The 18487-nt window shown below is 37.6% G+C and overlaps 2 protein-coding genes across 2 annotated transcripts in view; both read left to right on the plus strand.

The window, feature by feature from the left end:
- Positions 1-18487, plus strand: part of LOC129768117 (uncharacterized) — a 40990-nt gene that overhangs the window by 9525 nt on the left and 12978 nt on the right. The window lies entirely within an intron of this gene.
- LOC129768116 (little elongation complex subunit 1) lies at positions 339-18455 on the plus strand. Its single transcript, XM_055769548.1, has 3 exons — positions 339-2529; positions 9555-10412; positions 16556-18455. The coding sequence occupies exons 1-3, from the start codon at positions 870-872 to the stop codon at positions 18100-18102; spliced, it is 4065 nt and encodes a 1354-aa protein (XP_055625523.1). The 5' UTR covers positions 339-869; the 3' UTR covers positions 18103-18455.

Raw genomic sequence — 18487 nt, forward strand, 5'->3', positions numbered from 1 at the left:
TGTCACTTTTTGCAAATGTTCAATATTATAAATTATAGGCTATATCGATATCTTCGAATAATGTCAAAATGAAGCCTATACTCCAAAGAATGCCTGTGTTTTCATTATTCAATTATTTTTATCATAAGAGTTTAGTAAATTTACATTAAAAAATTAAGTGTTTGGAATATGAGACAAAATGAGATTTTTAAAGCACCTTGAATAAGATTTATACAAGAGTACATTTGCTTCAAAAACATTTCGAGAAACGTGATATGATCGAAACATTTTCAGTGATAAAAAGGATAAGTTATAAAAACGCGCAGAGATATTTTATCGAGACTTCATTGTACATTAAGTGCACAAATAATAGTGATACAAATAAAAAAAAAACATTGACATCGTGTTTTAGAAGATAAGCCCTTCTGAAATATTACGATGTAATGTTTGTTTTTCATTTTGCCATAATGCCATAATTGCACTACCCAAAATAACTGAGACAAAATAAAATCAGCATGGCTAGCCGCTGTTCTGTCACTTGCCTTGGACGTCTGTCAATATCGGTGTCATTTTTCGTTTCTGCTTCACGCGTGAAGTGACGATTGTAGTTCGTTTTGCTGGACTGTTTGGTGCGAGTAGTTTAGTGGCCATTACATTACATCTTTCGGGCTGGCAAAACGATAGCACTATTCTACAATGGAGCAACGCGAGGTTGAGCTGCAGCAAGTGTACTTAGGGATATGAAGCAATTTCCGGAAGCGCTCGGTCTAACTAAACAATAAAAGAAAAACGCATGCATGAGTGAGAAGCTAGGAAGGGGGGAACAAGCATAACCATCCCATCTGTCAAATTCAGGAATTTTTGCGAAACGGCAAACAGGAGGGATAAGAATGAGTGCCGAAGAGTTTATTTATAGTGTGATTGACGCTGATAACGTAGCACAACTGGATGTAAATGTAATAGCCACCACGCTGGCGAACACGGATTTGTTAATTCGGCAGATTAAGGCACAGCAGGCGGAGAATGGCAATCTCAAGGAGAAGATCGCTTCCCTCAGGACGTCCGCTCTGCAGATTAAGAAACTGTACGAAGCGGAAGTTGATAAGAACCGTGAAACGGTGAACCGTGAGGAGGATTACATAAGGCAGCTAAAAGAGCTGGAGATTAGGGCTTCGGCAGCGGAAAATGCAAAGGTCAATGCGGAGTTGCTTGCGAAGGAAGCGGTTGCTGAATTGGAGCGGAAACTGGAGGAGAAACGGGTGAAGTACGATGTACTTGCAATGGACGCGGTAAAGAACTATACACTGCTAGCCGAAAACTCTCTGCTGACTGGTGATCAGCATGCTAAATTTCGTGATTTGAAAAGTCATGTTCAGAATATGATTCACAGTGGGAGTGATGTGCCGGAAGATGTTGCTGCTTGTTTGGCTAGGAGGAGAGTTTCTAAAAAGAAACGGAAAGCGGACGTCGAATTACGTGATCAGTCAACGATGACCATTTTTTCAACGAATTCAATCGGCGTTAACACAATCACGGTTAAACCAGTATTAAAGTCTTCATCGACATGTACAGAAGATTTGGTAGCGCACCACGAACAAAAATCCCTGCCGAAGAAAACGGTTGACAAAGCAACTATGTATTCCAGTGCGACCGTTACTCGATCAACGTGTACGTCTGCCTTCATAAAACGGGTTGACGTTGGCGTTAACTATCCAGAAGTGACTCCTCGACATGTCAACGATATATTGCGAGAATGTGTCATCGAACTTCCGTCGCTGCTTTCTCCGATCTTGGATGAGATTCCCGTCCAGAAAGAGTCGGTGCAAACCCAGACAGATTTTGCGTTGGATGCAAAGGAACAACAGCACCACCAAAGAGTATCCTGTGGAACGATTACCAATTTGTGTAACATTCGTCGGAAATTAGATTTTGTCCGCAAATCTGTGAATCAATCCAGCAGTCAACTTCTCGCCAATATCAAGAAGGAGGAAATTATTCCCCCGATGGGTTCATTTCAGCATTTGCACGCTGCTTTCCATCCTGGCGAAGATGTTGGAATGATTAACCCACAGCTCACCCATATATGGGGATTGTTGGGGGATACAATGTTCCGTCTGCTAGGCAACAATCGCATATTAGATAGTCAGTGCTACAAAACGATCAACGAAAGGTTAGCGATGATACATAGTATGGCCGATCCGGATATTCCGCCGAGTTCGGAAATGATGAGTGAAGTATTTGCCGCAGCGGCTGCATCAGCTGCTATAGATTCCCTCCGGCAGAAGGATGGCGTGGGTGAATGCACCGATCAGGATAAACGAGTCAAGTGCACGGATGATTACGAGTGTGAAGCGACGGAAATGAATGAGAGGGAAATTGAGCGTCCAGAGGACGAACTTGGTTCGGACTCGAATGCTCCAAGCACTGATGATGTTGGTGAAGTGGAGAACATGCTGTATCCTATGGATTGTCCGGAAATGGAAATTGATCCAAACAATAGCCCGGAGATTCCGATAGACGATGTATCATCTGTGTCTCCTAAAAAATCAGGTATATATTATGATCGTCTATTTGACGGATTTCGCGCCAACTCGTCTATGGGATTGGTATGACCCTCTCAGAACTTAATGAAACTTTATGGGCGTGAAGACCTTACCTAATCAAGCAACTTGCCATACTTAGTATTCCAAAAATTTATCTAGACTAACATATGGAAAGGGCTAAATATTTTTGATCACTTTATTTTTAATTTTAATAATATCGAAAATGGTAAAAAAGTGATCTACGGAAGAGTTTTAGGAAAATAATTGAATTTACAGAAAAAAATACTGAAAAAATATTTTTTGAAATCCTACACTGAAAAAAAAAAATCAATTTCAAAAACTAAAAGTCGATTTTCCCAAAATGGTGTACAGTTACAGTACAGTTATAGAAATGTGACTCTTGGATGCTGAAGTACAGTTTTTAGCTTATTTTGACGTAGAACTACGTCTTCCATTAAGGGTGCCAAATCATAAATCAGGTCATCTTTTTATGAATTAAAGTTAACGTTAATAACTATCTTTGCCGCGCTCGTATATTGGAGATTTACAAATCAAACGAATCGGAAATTCGGAATATTTGTTTGATATACATTGCATTACAATCCACTGGTGTGTAAATGGTTAAATTGATAAAAACTAGAGCATTTCCATTTTCCCATATATTTTGTTCTGCTCATTTGTGAGATTTCCTACCCATGCCGTCAATAACCACGATCAACGAAGGCGAATATTTGCCTAGAGTATAAATATCGAATCTCGCTGAGACTAACTTTCCATTCTTCGTGGGAAACTCGACTGATGAGCATCGTTTGCTGGACGGGCCTCAGCGAGTGATCGAATGCGTTTCTCAAGGCGTGGTGGTATCGATATCGCAGGATCTACTCGACTGATTATGGATTATCTAAAGCGTTTCATAGCGGTTTTTTTTTATCTAATTTTTTCGATTTTTTATGAGCTATTAAACAGCTATTTTTCATGGAAAATAACTAATTTTTAACAAAAATGGCCGTCGTTTTGTCAATTTTTCGAATTATCAAAAAACCCTATGTAACGCTTTAGGTATTGTCAGATGTTTCAAAATAATCATTGGAATTCGTTCTGTGACACCCCGTTGCTTCAGAACCGATACCACCAGCAAGGTACCGATTTTCAGACAGCATCTACGCATCCAGCTGTCAACAGCAAAATAATCATTATTCGTGCACTGAAAAAATGGACTTTAAACATCTACATCTTCAAATATACCTTAAACCAGGGTTTTTCTCAAGGTGGGTTTTCAAGTGGGAGCAATTGCTATAACTTCGCGGAGCACTTATTTCCCGCGGAGCACCAATAACTAAAATACCCAAACACTTCACTCTATTGCTACCATCCGAAAAAAATTCACGAAAACTCATTATTTTCCGACCTTCCAGACAGGGGTCCCCCCTCAAGGTTGTGAACACAATTGTGTGGGAAATCAACAGGCTTATTTAGTCACCAAGAAAGCAAATGTCGTTCTGGAATTTTGTATGTGATTTGGTTTCGCTTGCTAGTAACAAAATTTTCTTCACTAAGGATGACTGTAAGCGTGCGAACGAAGCAGCAAGCTCGGTTGCGCGAAGGAATCAACCGTAATGAATTTGGCTTGTACGTTACAGATTTCGAAGTAGAGTGTTGTATGAATTTTATTAAGAATAAACTGGGTAGACCACCTTCGCAATAATTCCTTACGTAACGTGTAACGAACGGAGGTCAATCAATCCATCGAAATTATTCTCTCAACAAGTTGATTCAACTGCCTTCGCACTAATCCCTTGTGGAACGCGTGACGAACGAGAGTTTGTACAATTTATCGAAATCCGCTAAGCGGGAGGATCAACGAGAACAAGATCTTCACGAACTCCGAGCGCAAATTATACAGTTATTGCTTCGAACGTTGGAAGTCTGGATACTGCTGATCTCTCGTTAGCGGACTCAAGATTGTGATATATTCAAGGAACAACACGGGTCTCAATTCTTCTTAAGAGAACTTCTGGCTGCAGAAGGCAGCCTGAGACTACTTACTTTATATATTTTTGGTCGGGTTTTTATACAGAATTTTTGCTTACATGATATATCCTAATCCTAGGTCAAACACTGAGAGTGAAGAAGAAAGTGAGTAATGCTTCTTCATATAGCCAAAAATTCTATGTGTCACTTGGTCAAGAATCAGAGCGAATATCGATATGAATGATCCTTTTGTTTTTGTTGCAGCCACAACCGGCCTTTGGGCTTACGATCGCTCGCGTGCTCGCCTATTTTATGGTTTGTTTTGGTTCTATGTGCGGCGTGCGTCCTTGCACCGTACTAAATTTTAAACTATCTAGAGCAACATGTCAAAAGGGTCTATCTTCTTTGATCGGTTCTCTTCAGCGACTTTCTCTTTCGATAACCACGGCCTTTCAGACAGTTTTTGCTCCAATTTTGCCATGTAGTTTGATAAACGGGGTTACCTATTACACTTCTTATCGTCGAGTACATTAGGAAATGCTTCTACCGATGAGGTATTAATGAAAGAGAATGTAGATGAAGAGAATCGATCAAAGAAGATAGACCCTTTTGACATGTTGCTCTAGCTATATTCCTAGCTGCGTCAAAAATACGCTCGCTCAAAGCGATAAAGATCTACGCGCCAACTGTTCAAGAAGCTATGAATGAAAATAGGGAAAAACACGTGATTCTGATCTTGACCTTCGTTTGCCTACGATTCTTTTTGGAATTGCGCTTACATCGAGCACGGAGAAGTAATTCAACTTTTTTCGAGGCCAGAAATATTAACAGTGCACCCGTGGCCGAGTGGTTAGCGTCTCACATTATCATGCTGTATGTTCGGGTTTGATTCCTGTTCTGGCCGGGAGATATTTTGTCAAAGAATTTTTTTTCCTTCGACTTGCACTGTGGTCACGCGTATTCTAGAGCTTGCCCCTCGGAATACATTCAAGGCATGGTATTTGGCTTAAGAAATCTCAACTAAGTATTAGTAAATGACGCTAGTTAATGCATACGTTAAGACGGCAAAAGTTCCATAGGGAACAATAACGCCATTCAATATAATATTAACAGAAGCGTTTCTTTTGAGAATAGCTCAAAATGATGTTTGTCTTTTTATTCCTAGTCGATTCAAGCCTGATGGCTCTGTATGCATGCTATGTTGAACGTTTGTTTGGTGCTAATTGGCTTACGTTGTTGATACTTGCAAGTATTTTCATTGTTGTTGATTCATGCGGTGCCAAAGAAAGATTGTTGTAGTTATGAGATGTAGAATAATGGTGCTGGTGCAACAAGTATAAAAACGACTGTAGTCGAGTGTATGTCAATTACGAAAAAGGCCACCGGAATAGCGTTCGAGGTAAAATTTCAATGCATTGACATGAAATAAATTGCAACATACGATCATCTAGTGTATTGCAAGAATGAATCATTAATAAGTTATTGTCAACTGATTCTACAATAAAAAAAAAAACAATGATGAAACCATTCTACTAAACAGTTATTTTTAAAATTCTGTAGCATTATAAAATATTGTCCGAAGTAATAAACAAACGACTTGCATTAAATTACAGCGTAGTTCTACGTCAAAAACGTGTCTTGGATAGAACCTCCTATAATTTTTTGTGGTCAAATACAATATTCCAATTTAGAGAGCAGCGAAAGCTCTCAAACAATAGCCATCCGCCAAAAATCTCTTGATCGGTCGATCAGGTATCGAATAGTTATTGTAGATTTAGGTATCTATTTAGAGTTACCGTAGATATGATAATAATAAATGGATTGTATAGACACCTAAAGGTATCCATTTGATGGAACTTGTGAATCTTCAATATTTTAGTCAGTTTTATCTTCATCTATACGTCGTTTTTTCTTTGGAACACTCCTATTGTGCCAAATCACTGAAACAAGATTCACAAATTCGCATTGTATTAGAGATGAATCGGATATCCGGTAGCTATCCGGTATCCGGCCAACATTTGCTATCCGGCTGGATACCGGATAGTGACCTACTATGCGGCCGGATACCGGATATTATAAGAAAAATCAATAATTTCTTATTAACACAAGATGTTCGGATTGTAGGGAATACACTACCGTTTTGTAGCAGCAAACTTCAGCAGCTCAAACTGCAAATTTAATTTAGCTCAATACATTGCTCAATTACAAATTTTATCATAATTACTACTTACAAAGATAGTTTCTCCGCTTTACCTCCTACAACGAGTGCTCCAATTATTTAGCTTCAAAACACTAGCCAGATAACTATTGGCAGTTTAATTTGAATTGTTACCCTGTAATTGGCCCTTGCCTTCCGGTGTAACCGTGCAATTAATTAAATGGCACTACTGCTATTAATATTGCAGAAACGCACAAATTTTAAATATTTATTTTACAACTTTCCAAACTTCCAATCTAATCACTTCTATTCGTTTTGTTTTTGTTTTGGTTCTGTTCATCTCCTTTCTACTCTATTCTTCCTACCTAATGATGTCAATTCCCACTAGACCGGCTTTTGCCCCAAACAATGTGGCCAGATCAGTGGGTTTCTTTACACAAGATAAATATTTTTTTTCCAAATTAAATTATTATTTACTCATAACATAAGTTCATTAACACTATTACTTTTATTATAATTTTTTTAACTGACCGATTACGCTTTGCTCCGCACACTATGTCAGCTTCAGAGAACAGTCTTTCTTTGTAAACACTACTGTAAGGAGCTGAAAGATAAACTCTAGTAAATCTAGCCAATTTTGGGGTACTGCTTAGAGTTTAATGATTATCAAACGTAAGGAACGTGATTGCGATCCATTCGAAATGTTTTCGCATAACTGTCGACTTCGTTAGCAATGGGATTTTTTCCCTGAACACGACGATGACTATCATTTTCATTTGTCACTTCGTTGAAACGGTTTCAAAAGAATCTTGAATGAAAATATTTCATTGATGTTCTTTGTTTGTTTGAATTCGTAGTATGTACTTATTCTATCTCGACTAGAATTAAAATTATTTCAATACATCCACAAAAATTTCATCATGGTGATAAAAAATCCTTGACAGAAAAAAATTGTTCAATATTTATTGCAGAAAACATGATACTCTATTGAGCGATATTCATTTTATACCGAAAATTAAATCATAATTCATTATTTTATGTAAAGATGTGTTTATTACTTCCTAAAATGTAATCTTTTATTAGATTCATGCACACATGCTGTTTCTCCCAGTTTTGTATTCGCAAATAGAGAGGCGAATATCCGGCCTCCGGATATCACCAAAGCACTATCCGTTTAATCACTCATTGTATCATCCAACGGATGGGTATATCCCAGTAAACGTATTTTCTCTATTATTGTTGCTCTCTGAATTGAAACAAAATTTGACTACAAAAAACAAGCTAAAAACTGTACTTAAGCATCCGACGGTCACCATAAATCCATTTCTTCCTGTTATTATTTTTTTATAACTGTAAACAAAAACAAAAAAATAGAAAATTTTCGAGAAAAAATCTTGAATTTTTTTTGTTTGAAAAACTTTTTTTGCCTTAAGGTGAAGGTGGAAGCTAGCCACAAATGGCTGCCACAATGGCGCTCATTTCTATCATCTCCCTCCCTCACCCCTCGCCCGAAAATCAATAGTTTTGCGAAACAGTGTGAAGAAAATGATCGTTTTCGCACACTTCCCATCAAGTAATATCAACCAAACTCTAATCGATTACTCACAAGATATTAAATTTTCTTCTGCTGTCGCACTGTATAGTGAAAAACGTCGGAAAACTCGAGCAAGTGCTCTGAAAGTTAAATTTTCATTTTTCAATCTTCGGCAATGGTTTTGTTTATATTGGTGAAAGCATCGTTATTTTTTCGACACTGATGCCAGACAACATCATCGAAACAGCTATAAAAACCACCCAATAAAATGTTGTTCCTGAGTCATAGCGTTTCATGTCATGAAAATCAATAGAATAAAATTGTGTTGATTGATATCAATTATTATTTTTACGTTTAATGGGTATATAATGTAAGTTTTAGCAACATTAACATTGGGTAAGAAAATTGTATTGCAGAGTTCGGAACACTGCCACGGCTGCCTATGCTTTCAAAAACAGTAAACGGAAAAGTATTACATTCAATCAAAATGCCTCGGCCAACGAAGAGAAGGGTTAAGGCTCTCCAACGTGAATATGTGAAAACAATACGATCAAGGAAGGAAAATATAGAGAAATTATCAACATCGAGTTACTATGCGGAAGAACTTGTTAATACCAAAAGAGCCCCCATTTCGCATGTGTTATAAATTTGCTCATGCTACACTCGCGTATAATCAGAATTTTACTTCATATGCAAATGCATACATTTTACTTTAGTATTGAATTGTATTTTTTTTCAAATGTATTCAAAGACTCGTGTCAATGAAGCGCCACACAGTCTGATAAGTGAATTAATCTATTTACGTTTGCTTTGCTCTTCTCTCACAAACACTATTACCCCATTTTTACACGTGGGTTTACCTATACTACTACAATGGCTAGCTTCCACCTTCACCTTAAATATGCACAGGTTGCGATGTATGGAAGAGTTGTAGGGCACATACTTATCTACCGTTTAACTGCCATTTCATTAATATCTGAGATGACCATTTTGGGAAAATCGACGTTTAGCTATTGAAATCGATTTTTTCAGTGTATGATTTCAAAAAATATTCTTTCTGTATTTTTTTGTGAAAATTCAATTATTTTCCTAAAACTCTTCCATAGATCACTTTTTTGTAGGACTTACTATTTTCGAGTAAAAAAATTATAAAATAATGATAAAAACATATTTAGCCCTTTCCATATGCTAGTCTAGATGAATTTGCGGAAAACTAAGTATTCTAAATTGCTTAATTAGGTAAGGTCTTCACGCCCAGAAAATTTCATTAAGTTTTGAGAAGGTCATGCCAACATCTGGTCGAGTTGGCGCGAAGTCCGTTATAATCGTTTATTTATTTCATTGTATATTTATGACTCACACATTTAAGATGACTCTTCTCCGGCTGACGACTCAGCAGCGCAACAAAGCATTCCTGATCTGTCGAAGGAAGCCGAAGAGGTTCAAACTTCTTCTACAAAAGATGCACCGTCTTCCTTCTCGTTTTGTTCAGAAGCTAATCTTTCAAATACTCGCCCGATTATTACGATTGCTCAACTTTCCGAAGCGCCCAGCGACAATGTTTCTCTGGCGGCAACAAGCAATGACTCTGATACTGTAAATAATGCTCAGAATGAAGTAGAACTCGACGATATCGCAAACGAGCTCCAAAGAATGGAGGACGGTAATGCTCCCGATGTGCCAAATCTCTCCGCAGTCAGCGGAAAGCATTATCTCGATGTAGAACGGGTGGAAGAATTGGTGACGTCCACTGATGACGACGAAGGCGATTGCATGTCAATCGTCCAAACCTCTCCACCGAGAGGCAGCTTAAATTGCACGTCCATCGGGAGCAACGGCACCTTGATTTCGCCCATCAAGGTGAAGGAAACAAACGAACTCGTCAAGGATCAGTTCAAAACTCCAATAAGTCCGGCGATAAGCAAGCGAAAGCTCAGAGATAAGCTCGAAGGTTCACCAGCAGCAAAACGAGGACGAATGTCTCCAACCACAGAAGCACTGCTAGGTGACGACTGGGATCGAAAGTTTTCCCATATAAAGGATTACTTTGCACTCCCGCTGAGTTTGAATCCGATTGAGGATGATTCTGACGAGGAGGAAGACGGCGACTGCGAAGATGAGGTAGTTCAGCACATAAACGGACGTAGTGAAGAAGCGGTTCCACCTATCCGAACTGAAACCAACGTACCAGTGTTAAAAGTTTCTCCTGAAATTCTCCCAGCCAAAGGTAAGTGTTCGAATTTCTAACACTAGTTCAAGGCAAAATCAGCTATTTTTTTTAACCACCAAAGCTGTTATATTTGGTCTTTTTACAGTTACAATTTGAATATTTTTTTGAAAACCAGAGGTGAATTTTATCTGCGATATAACCGCAAGGTGGACGTAGGACTACCGTTGATTTAGTAATCAATTGCTGGAAGTTGCATCTGAATCAATTCTCAATGAATGAATTAATGGCTGTCTTTTTCTGTGTTTCGAAAACGAGAGCGTTGCGTTGGAGGCACTAGGTTTTGAGCCTTTATACCTCTTTGTCTACTGAACGAAGTGACATGATAATCACTTGATTCAAAAGATAAAACGTCCAGGAGTTATGTTCTTTGAAAGCAAACTATTGTGACGAATGCCACGTTGATCAAAAAGTGCCTGGAATTTATTCAGGAAATGAAAAATACAAGATTATACATCAATATAGAGTACCTTCAAAGTACTCCCCATCGACTGCAACGCACTTATGCCAGCGCTTGATCCAATCCTCGAAACATTTATAATATTCGATTTGCGGTTTGACCATCAGCGCCATCTTCGATTTTTCCTTTATTCCATCTCGGGTGGCTGAAACGTGGTTTCTTGAGTCGTTCGAATAGGAAAAAGTCGCAGGGAGCCAAATCAGGTGAATTCAGTGGTTGCTGAATGGTATTCGTTTCGTGTTTAGCCTAATGTTCACAAATAACTATTGATTTTGCAATTTGTACAAAATCGAGTCACGCACAATAGCAGGTGTACTCAATACAGCATAACTTTTAGAAATGTAAAACTATCACACTACCAACCTTCAAAAAAAAAAAAAGAAAAATAGAAACGGGTGACTGAGAGTGCTACACGGTGGTGATTCCGGGAACTTTTTGATTAAGGTAGAATACTGAAAAATTTCAAAGTCTTTTTATTTCAAGACAACAACAACAAATTATTGAAATCACAGAAATCTATAAATATGGCTGTATGAAATTCTATTTCAGTTATGATTAATATCCGGATAATACGACTGGCAAAGCTAGATTGTCGTTCGTTTTATGCACAACGTCGTCGAAAAACTTGTATGTAGTGAAAGAAAAATATTTAGCAAAATTTATTCTCCGCTTTCTCCCCTTTTGTGTGTGACCATTTCCAATGGACAAAATATCTTTCGCATCCAATCTGTCTACGTAAATGTTGCACTCGCTTTGCTCTTCCTCACAAGACCCACTTCCCCTTTGAGAAATTGCTAAGTGAACATCGTTTGCCGAAGACCGTCGAACGGGAATGAATTGTCTTTCTCATGATTCGTTGTACACAATTCACCTATAATGAGTTCCCGAAAGACGTAATCTTACGTTGATCGCTCATGATCGTAGAAATTACAAAAAGAATGTACCGAGATGTACTCAGATACTGCTTAGCTAAGACAGTATATATCGTTTGAATACTCTAAAACATGCTTTTGCGTATACAGTCATTACCAAAAAATAAAGATCATGAGTCTATCACTCACTGATCAATTCCGGGAAGGCCGATATGGAACTTGCTGTCGCGAATAATTCGCACCGCGGATCATCCGCTCGCGGATAATCGGGGTTCTATTGTATGATGTTTCTTAAACGTGCTACTTGCTTGCAATTTGTTCCATTACTGATAAGCATATGAATGAGAGCGTTGCCGCATTCATACTATTTTTAATGATGAAAAGTATCTTGCACCCTTTGGTCCTAATTTCAACCGGCAAAAACATCTTTTTTTCTCATTCAGTTAATTAGTGTTCCTAATTCCAATACAGGCAAACTTTTGTTTGTGCGGGGGATAGGGACCGCACAAAAAAAAATCGCATAAAAAGATCGTGCAAAACTTCGCCAGTAGCTTTAAAAATCGTGTTCGGTACACAATTTTGGAAAAAAAAATTTTGTGCGGTAGATAGGGTCCGCATAAAAAAAGTTTCCTGCAAGAAAGTAACTCAAATCCTCGCGTAGAGAATTAGGTTAGGTGTTTAATTCTTCGTCTGTTCTTTTTTTTTCATCTCTGCAGATACAGTTGGTTTCGCAAGCCGACATTTACCTATCCTATACTGCCCTACCTGCCTGCCTGCCTGCCCTATATTTTGTACTTGCCCTACAAAAAAACAAAATTTTGGAAAAGTGGCGATTTATTCTTCAACATGGTTTCCTTTTAGCTCGATACACTTGACCCAGCGATGCTCCAACTTCCTTTAATCCATTTGAAAAATACATTTTCTTGAGGTCTGCAAAGTAGGCCTCCGTGGTGGCTCCTCATTCGACTTAAATTTCTGCTCGACTAGTGACTATTTCAAGTTTGGAAACAAAAAAAAAGTCGCAGGGGCAAAATTTGGAGAATGCGGTGGGTAGGGCAGCAGTTCGTAATGCAATTTGACCAATTTGACGGTGGCGACGGCGAAGTTTCCATTTTTTCCATTTTTCTAAGATACGAAGCCGCTGCTGATTTCTTTGATTTCGGCGTTTTCGGCTTCTGCAGCGATTTTTGAGGATTTAGTTTCGGGCAACCGCACCGGCAGTAGCAGCAGCTCTCTTTTTGCTGGTCACCTTCTTCACAGTAGCAAGTTTGGGTTGTAATGGTTACTGTTTGCTTGCCCGGTAGCAGCGATGACATTTTTCGGATTCTTCTCGGCGGCTGTCTTCTATGCCCTGTCCTTATTCCCGGAAATTGTGTCCTTTTTCGATGCTAGCGTTTTCTTGGTTGTCTTCTTAGCGGTAACATTCTGCTCTCCGGCGAACTCCTTTCTAATCTTAGGGGGAAGCTTGGACGAGCTTCCCCCTAAGATACCAGTGCCCTTCGTTCAAATAAACAGGCTCAGACACCGTTCATAAACGTTTTCTTGATGTACGAAGTTGGCTTCGCCACATTAATCTTGAGCAACGATAAAATGCTGTATAATTATAACTGAGTGGGTTTCCGAGCTGGCACCTGCTTGCTTCCAAAGCAATTTTTGAACTATTGAAACCAGTTTTTGGATTTGGATAGCAAGCATATAACGCGTAGACATTTTATCTATCGAATTAAGCGGTAATCATACCATTTCGTTCAGCCGACAAAGAGGTATCAACGCTCAAAATCTAGTTTCTCTAACGCTCTCGTTTTTAAAACACTTTGAAAGTTCAACAGCACAACACAACAGTATAGAAATGAAAGACGTAGTCCTACGTCTTACAAATTTAGTTTCTGATAACAGAGATTAGGAGTAGATAAAACATTACAAAGCGAACAGAATCAGAGTTAGAGGTGAAAATACAAAGTAGAAGAGTTATAAAAAAATATTTCCATTGAATTTATGATAATTTCATTTCGTTTTGTGTAAGCAGCAAATGAAATGATTATTACTTGAACATCTGTTCAACTACGATTTTTTACAAAAAACATTGCAGCTATATCGGCAGAACAAAATCATATTTGCAGAGGTGTCGTAAATATGATTCGGTTCTGCTGATATAAATGTAATGTTTCCTGTATAAGTTCGTAATTGAACACAGCAGCGTAGTGAGGGTAGACAGCGCCCCTGGCAAACTATGAAAATGGTGCCCAAAAAATACCACTTTTTTCAAACTTATCACTATAATACGGAAAGAAGCAACTACCTCATGATGGATGTCTTTTAATAATAATTCGGGAAAGAAATGCCTTTGAAAATTTTTGGATTTCGGCGCCCTAAAGGGTTAGCGCCCCCGGCAAATGCCGGGTTTGCCACCCACACACTACGCCTCTGATTGAACATATTCTCAAGTAATCATCATTTTATTTGCTACTTACACAAAAGGAACTGAAATGATCTGGAATTCAATCGAACTACCTTTTAAAATAATTCTTCTGTCTTGTATTTTCATGTGACGGATTTCGCGCCAACTCGACTAGATGTTGGCATGACCCTCTCAGAACTTAATGCAACTTTCGAGGCGACAAGACCTTACCTAATTAAGCAGCTTGGCATACTTAGTTTTCCGAAAATTTATCTAGACTAACATATGGAAAGGGTCAAATATTTTTGACCATTTTATTATATTTTTTTTTACTCAAAAATGGTAAGTCCTACAAAAAAGTGATCTCTGGAAGAGTTTTAAGAAAATAATTGAATTTTTCAGATATTGAAAAAATATTTTTTGATATCCTACACTGAAAAAAATCGATTTGAAAAACTAGAAGTCGACTTTCTCAAAATGTTCATCTCAGATTTTGATGAAATGATAGATAAATGGTAAATAAATATGTACCCTACAACTCTTCCATACATTGCAACTTGTGCATATTTAAGGCAAAAAAGTTTTCTAACAAAAACTTTTTCAATATCTTATTGAAATTAAGTTTATTTCTTTTTTCAGTTTATTTTTTTATTGGGTTGGCTATAGAAAAATAATAATAATAATAAAAATGTGTAATGAGTGTTTTAGAGGTCTTCATTTCAAATCAAATGTAATAAAACTTATCTAGAGGCGAATGAACTGAAAAGTTTGAACCTTCTTAATGTCAAAAAAGAAGAGGAATAAAACTTACGATATTTTTTAACATTAAATTCATTTTTATTCATCTGATCTTGTACCATGTTCATGTTAACTTATATTCTAAGAGATACAATCATCATATCTTTCCTATTTTTTTTCTTTTTATCTAACATTTTGAAGATTTCGGGATCATCTACTGTTTGAAAACTTTTAGCTGCGATTTTATTTTCATCTACAGGAATAAAGCAATGAATTTTTTGTGTTCCCGATATTGTTTTTGCGTGATTGAATGGTTCCTTAAGCTCATTTGCCTTTTTGTATGTTGTTCTTTGGATACGTAACAGAAATTCAATTTCGTGATACATTTGTCATTTTGTTTAACCCTTTCACGACCACGGGGACGCCGATGTCCCAAGCAAAAATCATGGATTAATTAAATATTCACGTAACCATTGTAAATTATTTTTTTATTTTAATATTTCGGAATGTACCTTTTTATTATTTTTACTGGCAATACATAATAGCGACCATAGGGACATATTTGTGCCATAAATTTAACAAAAAAAAAGGTAAAAGTTTTTTGAATTTTTAGTATAAATTATGTTTTTAGGGTGCCTATTGATTCATAACATATAGCTAAATTGATTTAATAAGGTACCGTAACCTTATGGTCCTGAAAGGGTTAACTGCCCAATCATACACACAAAAAATTAATTGCTTTTTTCCTGTAGATGAAAATAAAATCGCAGCTAGAAGGTTTTAAAATTCAGTACATGATCCCAAAATCTTCAGAATGTTAGATAAAAAGAAAATATAGGAAATATATGATGAACTCTTAGAATATAAGTTACCATGTGCATGGTATAAGATCAGATGAATTAAAAATGAAGTTAATGTCAAAAAATGTCAAAAGTTTTATTACATTTGATTTGAAATACAGACCTCTAAAACACTCATTAAACATTTTTATTATTATTTTTTTTTTTTTTATTTTGGGTTGGCTTTCTGCACTGAAAAGAGAAATAAACTTAATTTCAATAAAATATTGAAAAAGTTATTGTTAGAAAAACTTTTTTGCCTTAAATATGCACAAGTTGCAATGTATGGAAGAGATGTAGGGCACATATTTATCTACAATTTTATCAAAAACTTAGATGACCATTTTGAGAAAATCGACTTTTAGTTTTTAAAATCGATTTTTTTCAGTGTAGGATTTAAAAAAATATTTTTTCAGTATTTTTTTTCTTGAAAATTCAATTATTTTCCTAAAACTCTTCCAGAGATTACTTTTTTATAGGACTTACCATTTTCGATTAAAAAAAATATTAAAAATATTTGGCCTTTTCTATATGTTAGTCTAGATAAATTTTCGGAAACTAAGTATTCCAATTGCTTAATTAGGTAAGGTCTTCACGCCCAGAAAGTTTCATTAAGTTATGAGAGGGCGCAAAATCCGTCATCTCTAACTCTGAATCTGTTTGCTTTGTAATATTTTCAATTAGTCCTTATCTCTGTTTTTTCGCCGTCTGTCAATGAATAAATTCTCACTTTGCGACAGGAACACCATCATCTGCTCTATGGTTTTCACCGTAACAGTGGAAATAGTTAAAAGTCCGATAACTAATTGAAACTAATTAAAATCTTCATTTTTCAGACATCCAATGGAATGATTTCAAGGTACCTCTCAGAATTGATACTCGTGAATCGATCCAGAGTGTCTCGGACTCACCGGAGTCACCACCGTTGGCGGATTCGCCTATGTCTCCGATCCTGAGCTCAACAAAAACTACGCTCAGCGGCTTCAGTTGCGCTGATTCTCCTATGTCTCCTCCGCTTGAAGGGCGTGTTTCGATGTACAGCGAGGAGATTGAACCAAGGATCATTCCCTTGGAGAATGTTATTGCGAATCGATTGTCCCTGGAATATGACAACACGCCGATAGGCAAAACCATTGTTAGATACAATAACGTCAGGCGGAGGGAGGTAGTTCGGAAAATAACTTCGGGAATCTGTGATAAGGAAGCTAACTTGGTACGCCGAGCGGTGGAAGTAATCAAAACATATCTCGAGAACGAATGGACGGTAGAAAGTGTCAACAAGAGCAGCGTAGAATTGCTGGCAGTGACTAGCGACACGAGATTACTATCTCTGGCTGTTATGGATTGTGCTGTCTCCTGTGGAGACGTAGAGTTGGATAGCCAATGTTCCCCTCCAGCACCTGCACTGCCGAAGAGTATCCAGCGGCTGGTGCTGTTGGTCAAAACGCTGAACGATTCGTTATTTACCATGGACAAAATAATTATTCAGGAGCTAGACAAAAAAGTTTTCACTTTCAAATCCGAAACCGGGAATATCGAAGCAACTACAGCGCTGACCCATTTGTATGTAGGTATCGCCGATAGCAATCGACTGCTCGGTTGTACAGCAAGGCTGTATATTTACAAGTGTCTGTACTACTACAATTTTAAGGGGCTGCCCTTGATTTACAACGTACTGAAAGCCTTCCCGCATGCCTTACCGAAAAAAGGCAGTCAATACTATGATAACTCCGATGCTATGGTAAGCACTATTCGAACAGTTCTGATGAACATCAACTATTTGGAGCGTTCGAGCAGTCCCAACGCTCATGTATATAAAAAGGCCGAAATGCTCAAGTTACTCAAATATTTCTACGGCTATCAGCCGGGGATGCCTACCTATCAGGAACTGATAATCAACTTGGTCGACAAAATTAAAGCTAACAAACTGAAGAACGTAGACTATTGTATGATTCTGTTGGCAAAGCGTAAGGGATACGTTTGGGCCAAAGACCACATCGTCGAGAAGTATCTCTTTCCTCTCCTCAATGACTACCTCAAGCAAATGGATCCGGACGGATCGCTGGATGATCGCATCTGCTGTCTTATATTTGTTATCACCGCGATTCTTAAAACCCAGCCAAACTTCGAAGATGTTACTGGAATAATGCAAATTCTTGGCAGTATCGTAGAAATGGCTGACGGAAATCAGAAGATACAGGAAGCAGCTGTTGCTGGTCTGCTGCGGTTCACTCGTTTCGTTTACACAGACATCTATGAGTGGTTGTGCCGGTGGTGTCCTCGCTACCGAGTCAGCGGCAAAATAAAGCTTTTGCTGGCAACTTTTGTCCACCGGAAAGAGAACCGGTTCTGGCAGCAACTAAACCAACGGGAGATCGTGTAGTCTGTGATTGATGAAAAAAATCTAAATTATTTATTTTACTAATACATGCAGGAATGATAGTGTTTCCTGCGGACATTGTCTGAACATGGAACTAGTTTTGTCGTGACATAAAGTTGAATTTATTTTTCTATAGAAAATTGCAAGTTGAACTTTTTTCTAAACAAAGTAACATCGATGCGTGAGTTTAATCCAGAAAGAATGGAGTATGAGCGTGTGAAATTGGGTTTTCGTGTAAATTGAAATGTTTTAAGCAGTCTACCGAATAGACAACTAGTTTTGTAATGACTAAATTGTACATAGAGCTTAAGAAAATAGCTAATAAATTATTACTGAGAATCAATCAAGTTTGTAAAACAGAACGAGGCTTTTAAATTTCGAATACTGC

Source organism: Toxorhynchites rutilus, chromosome 2 (assembly GCF_029784135.1).
Source record: "Toxorhynchites rutilus septentrionalis strain SRP chromosome 2, ASM2978413v1, whole genome shotgun sequence".
NCBI classification, from domain to species: Eukaryota; Metazoa; Arthropoda; class Insecta; order Diptera; family Culicidae; genus Toxorhynchites; species Toxorhynchites rutilus.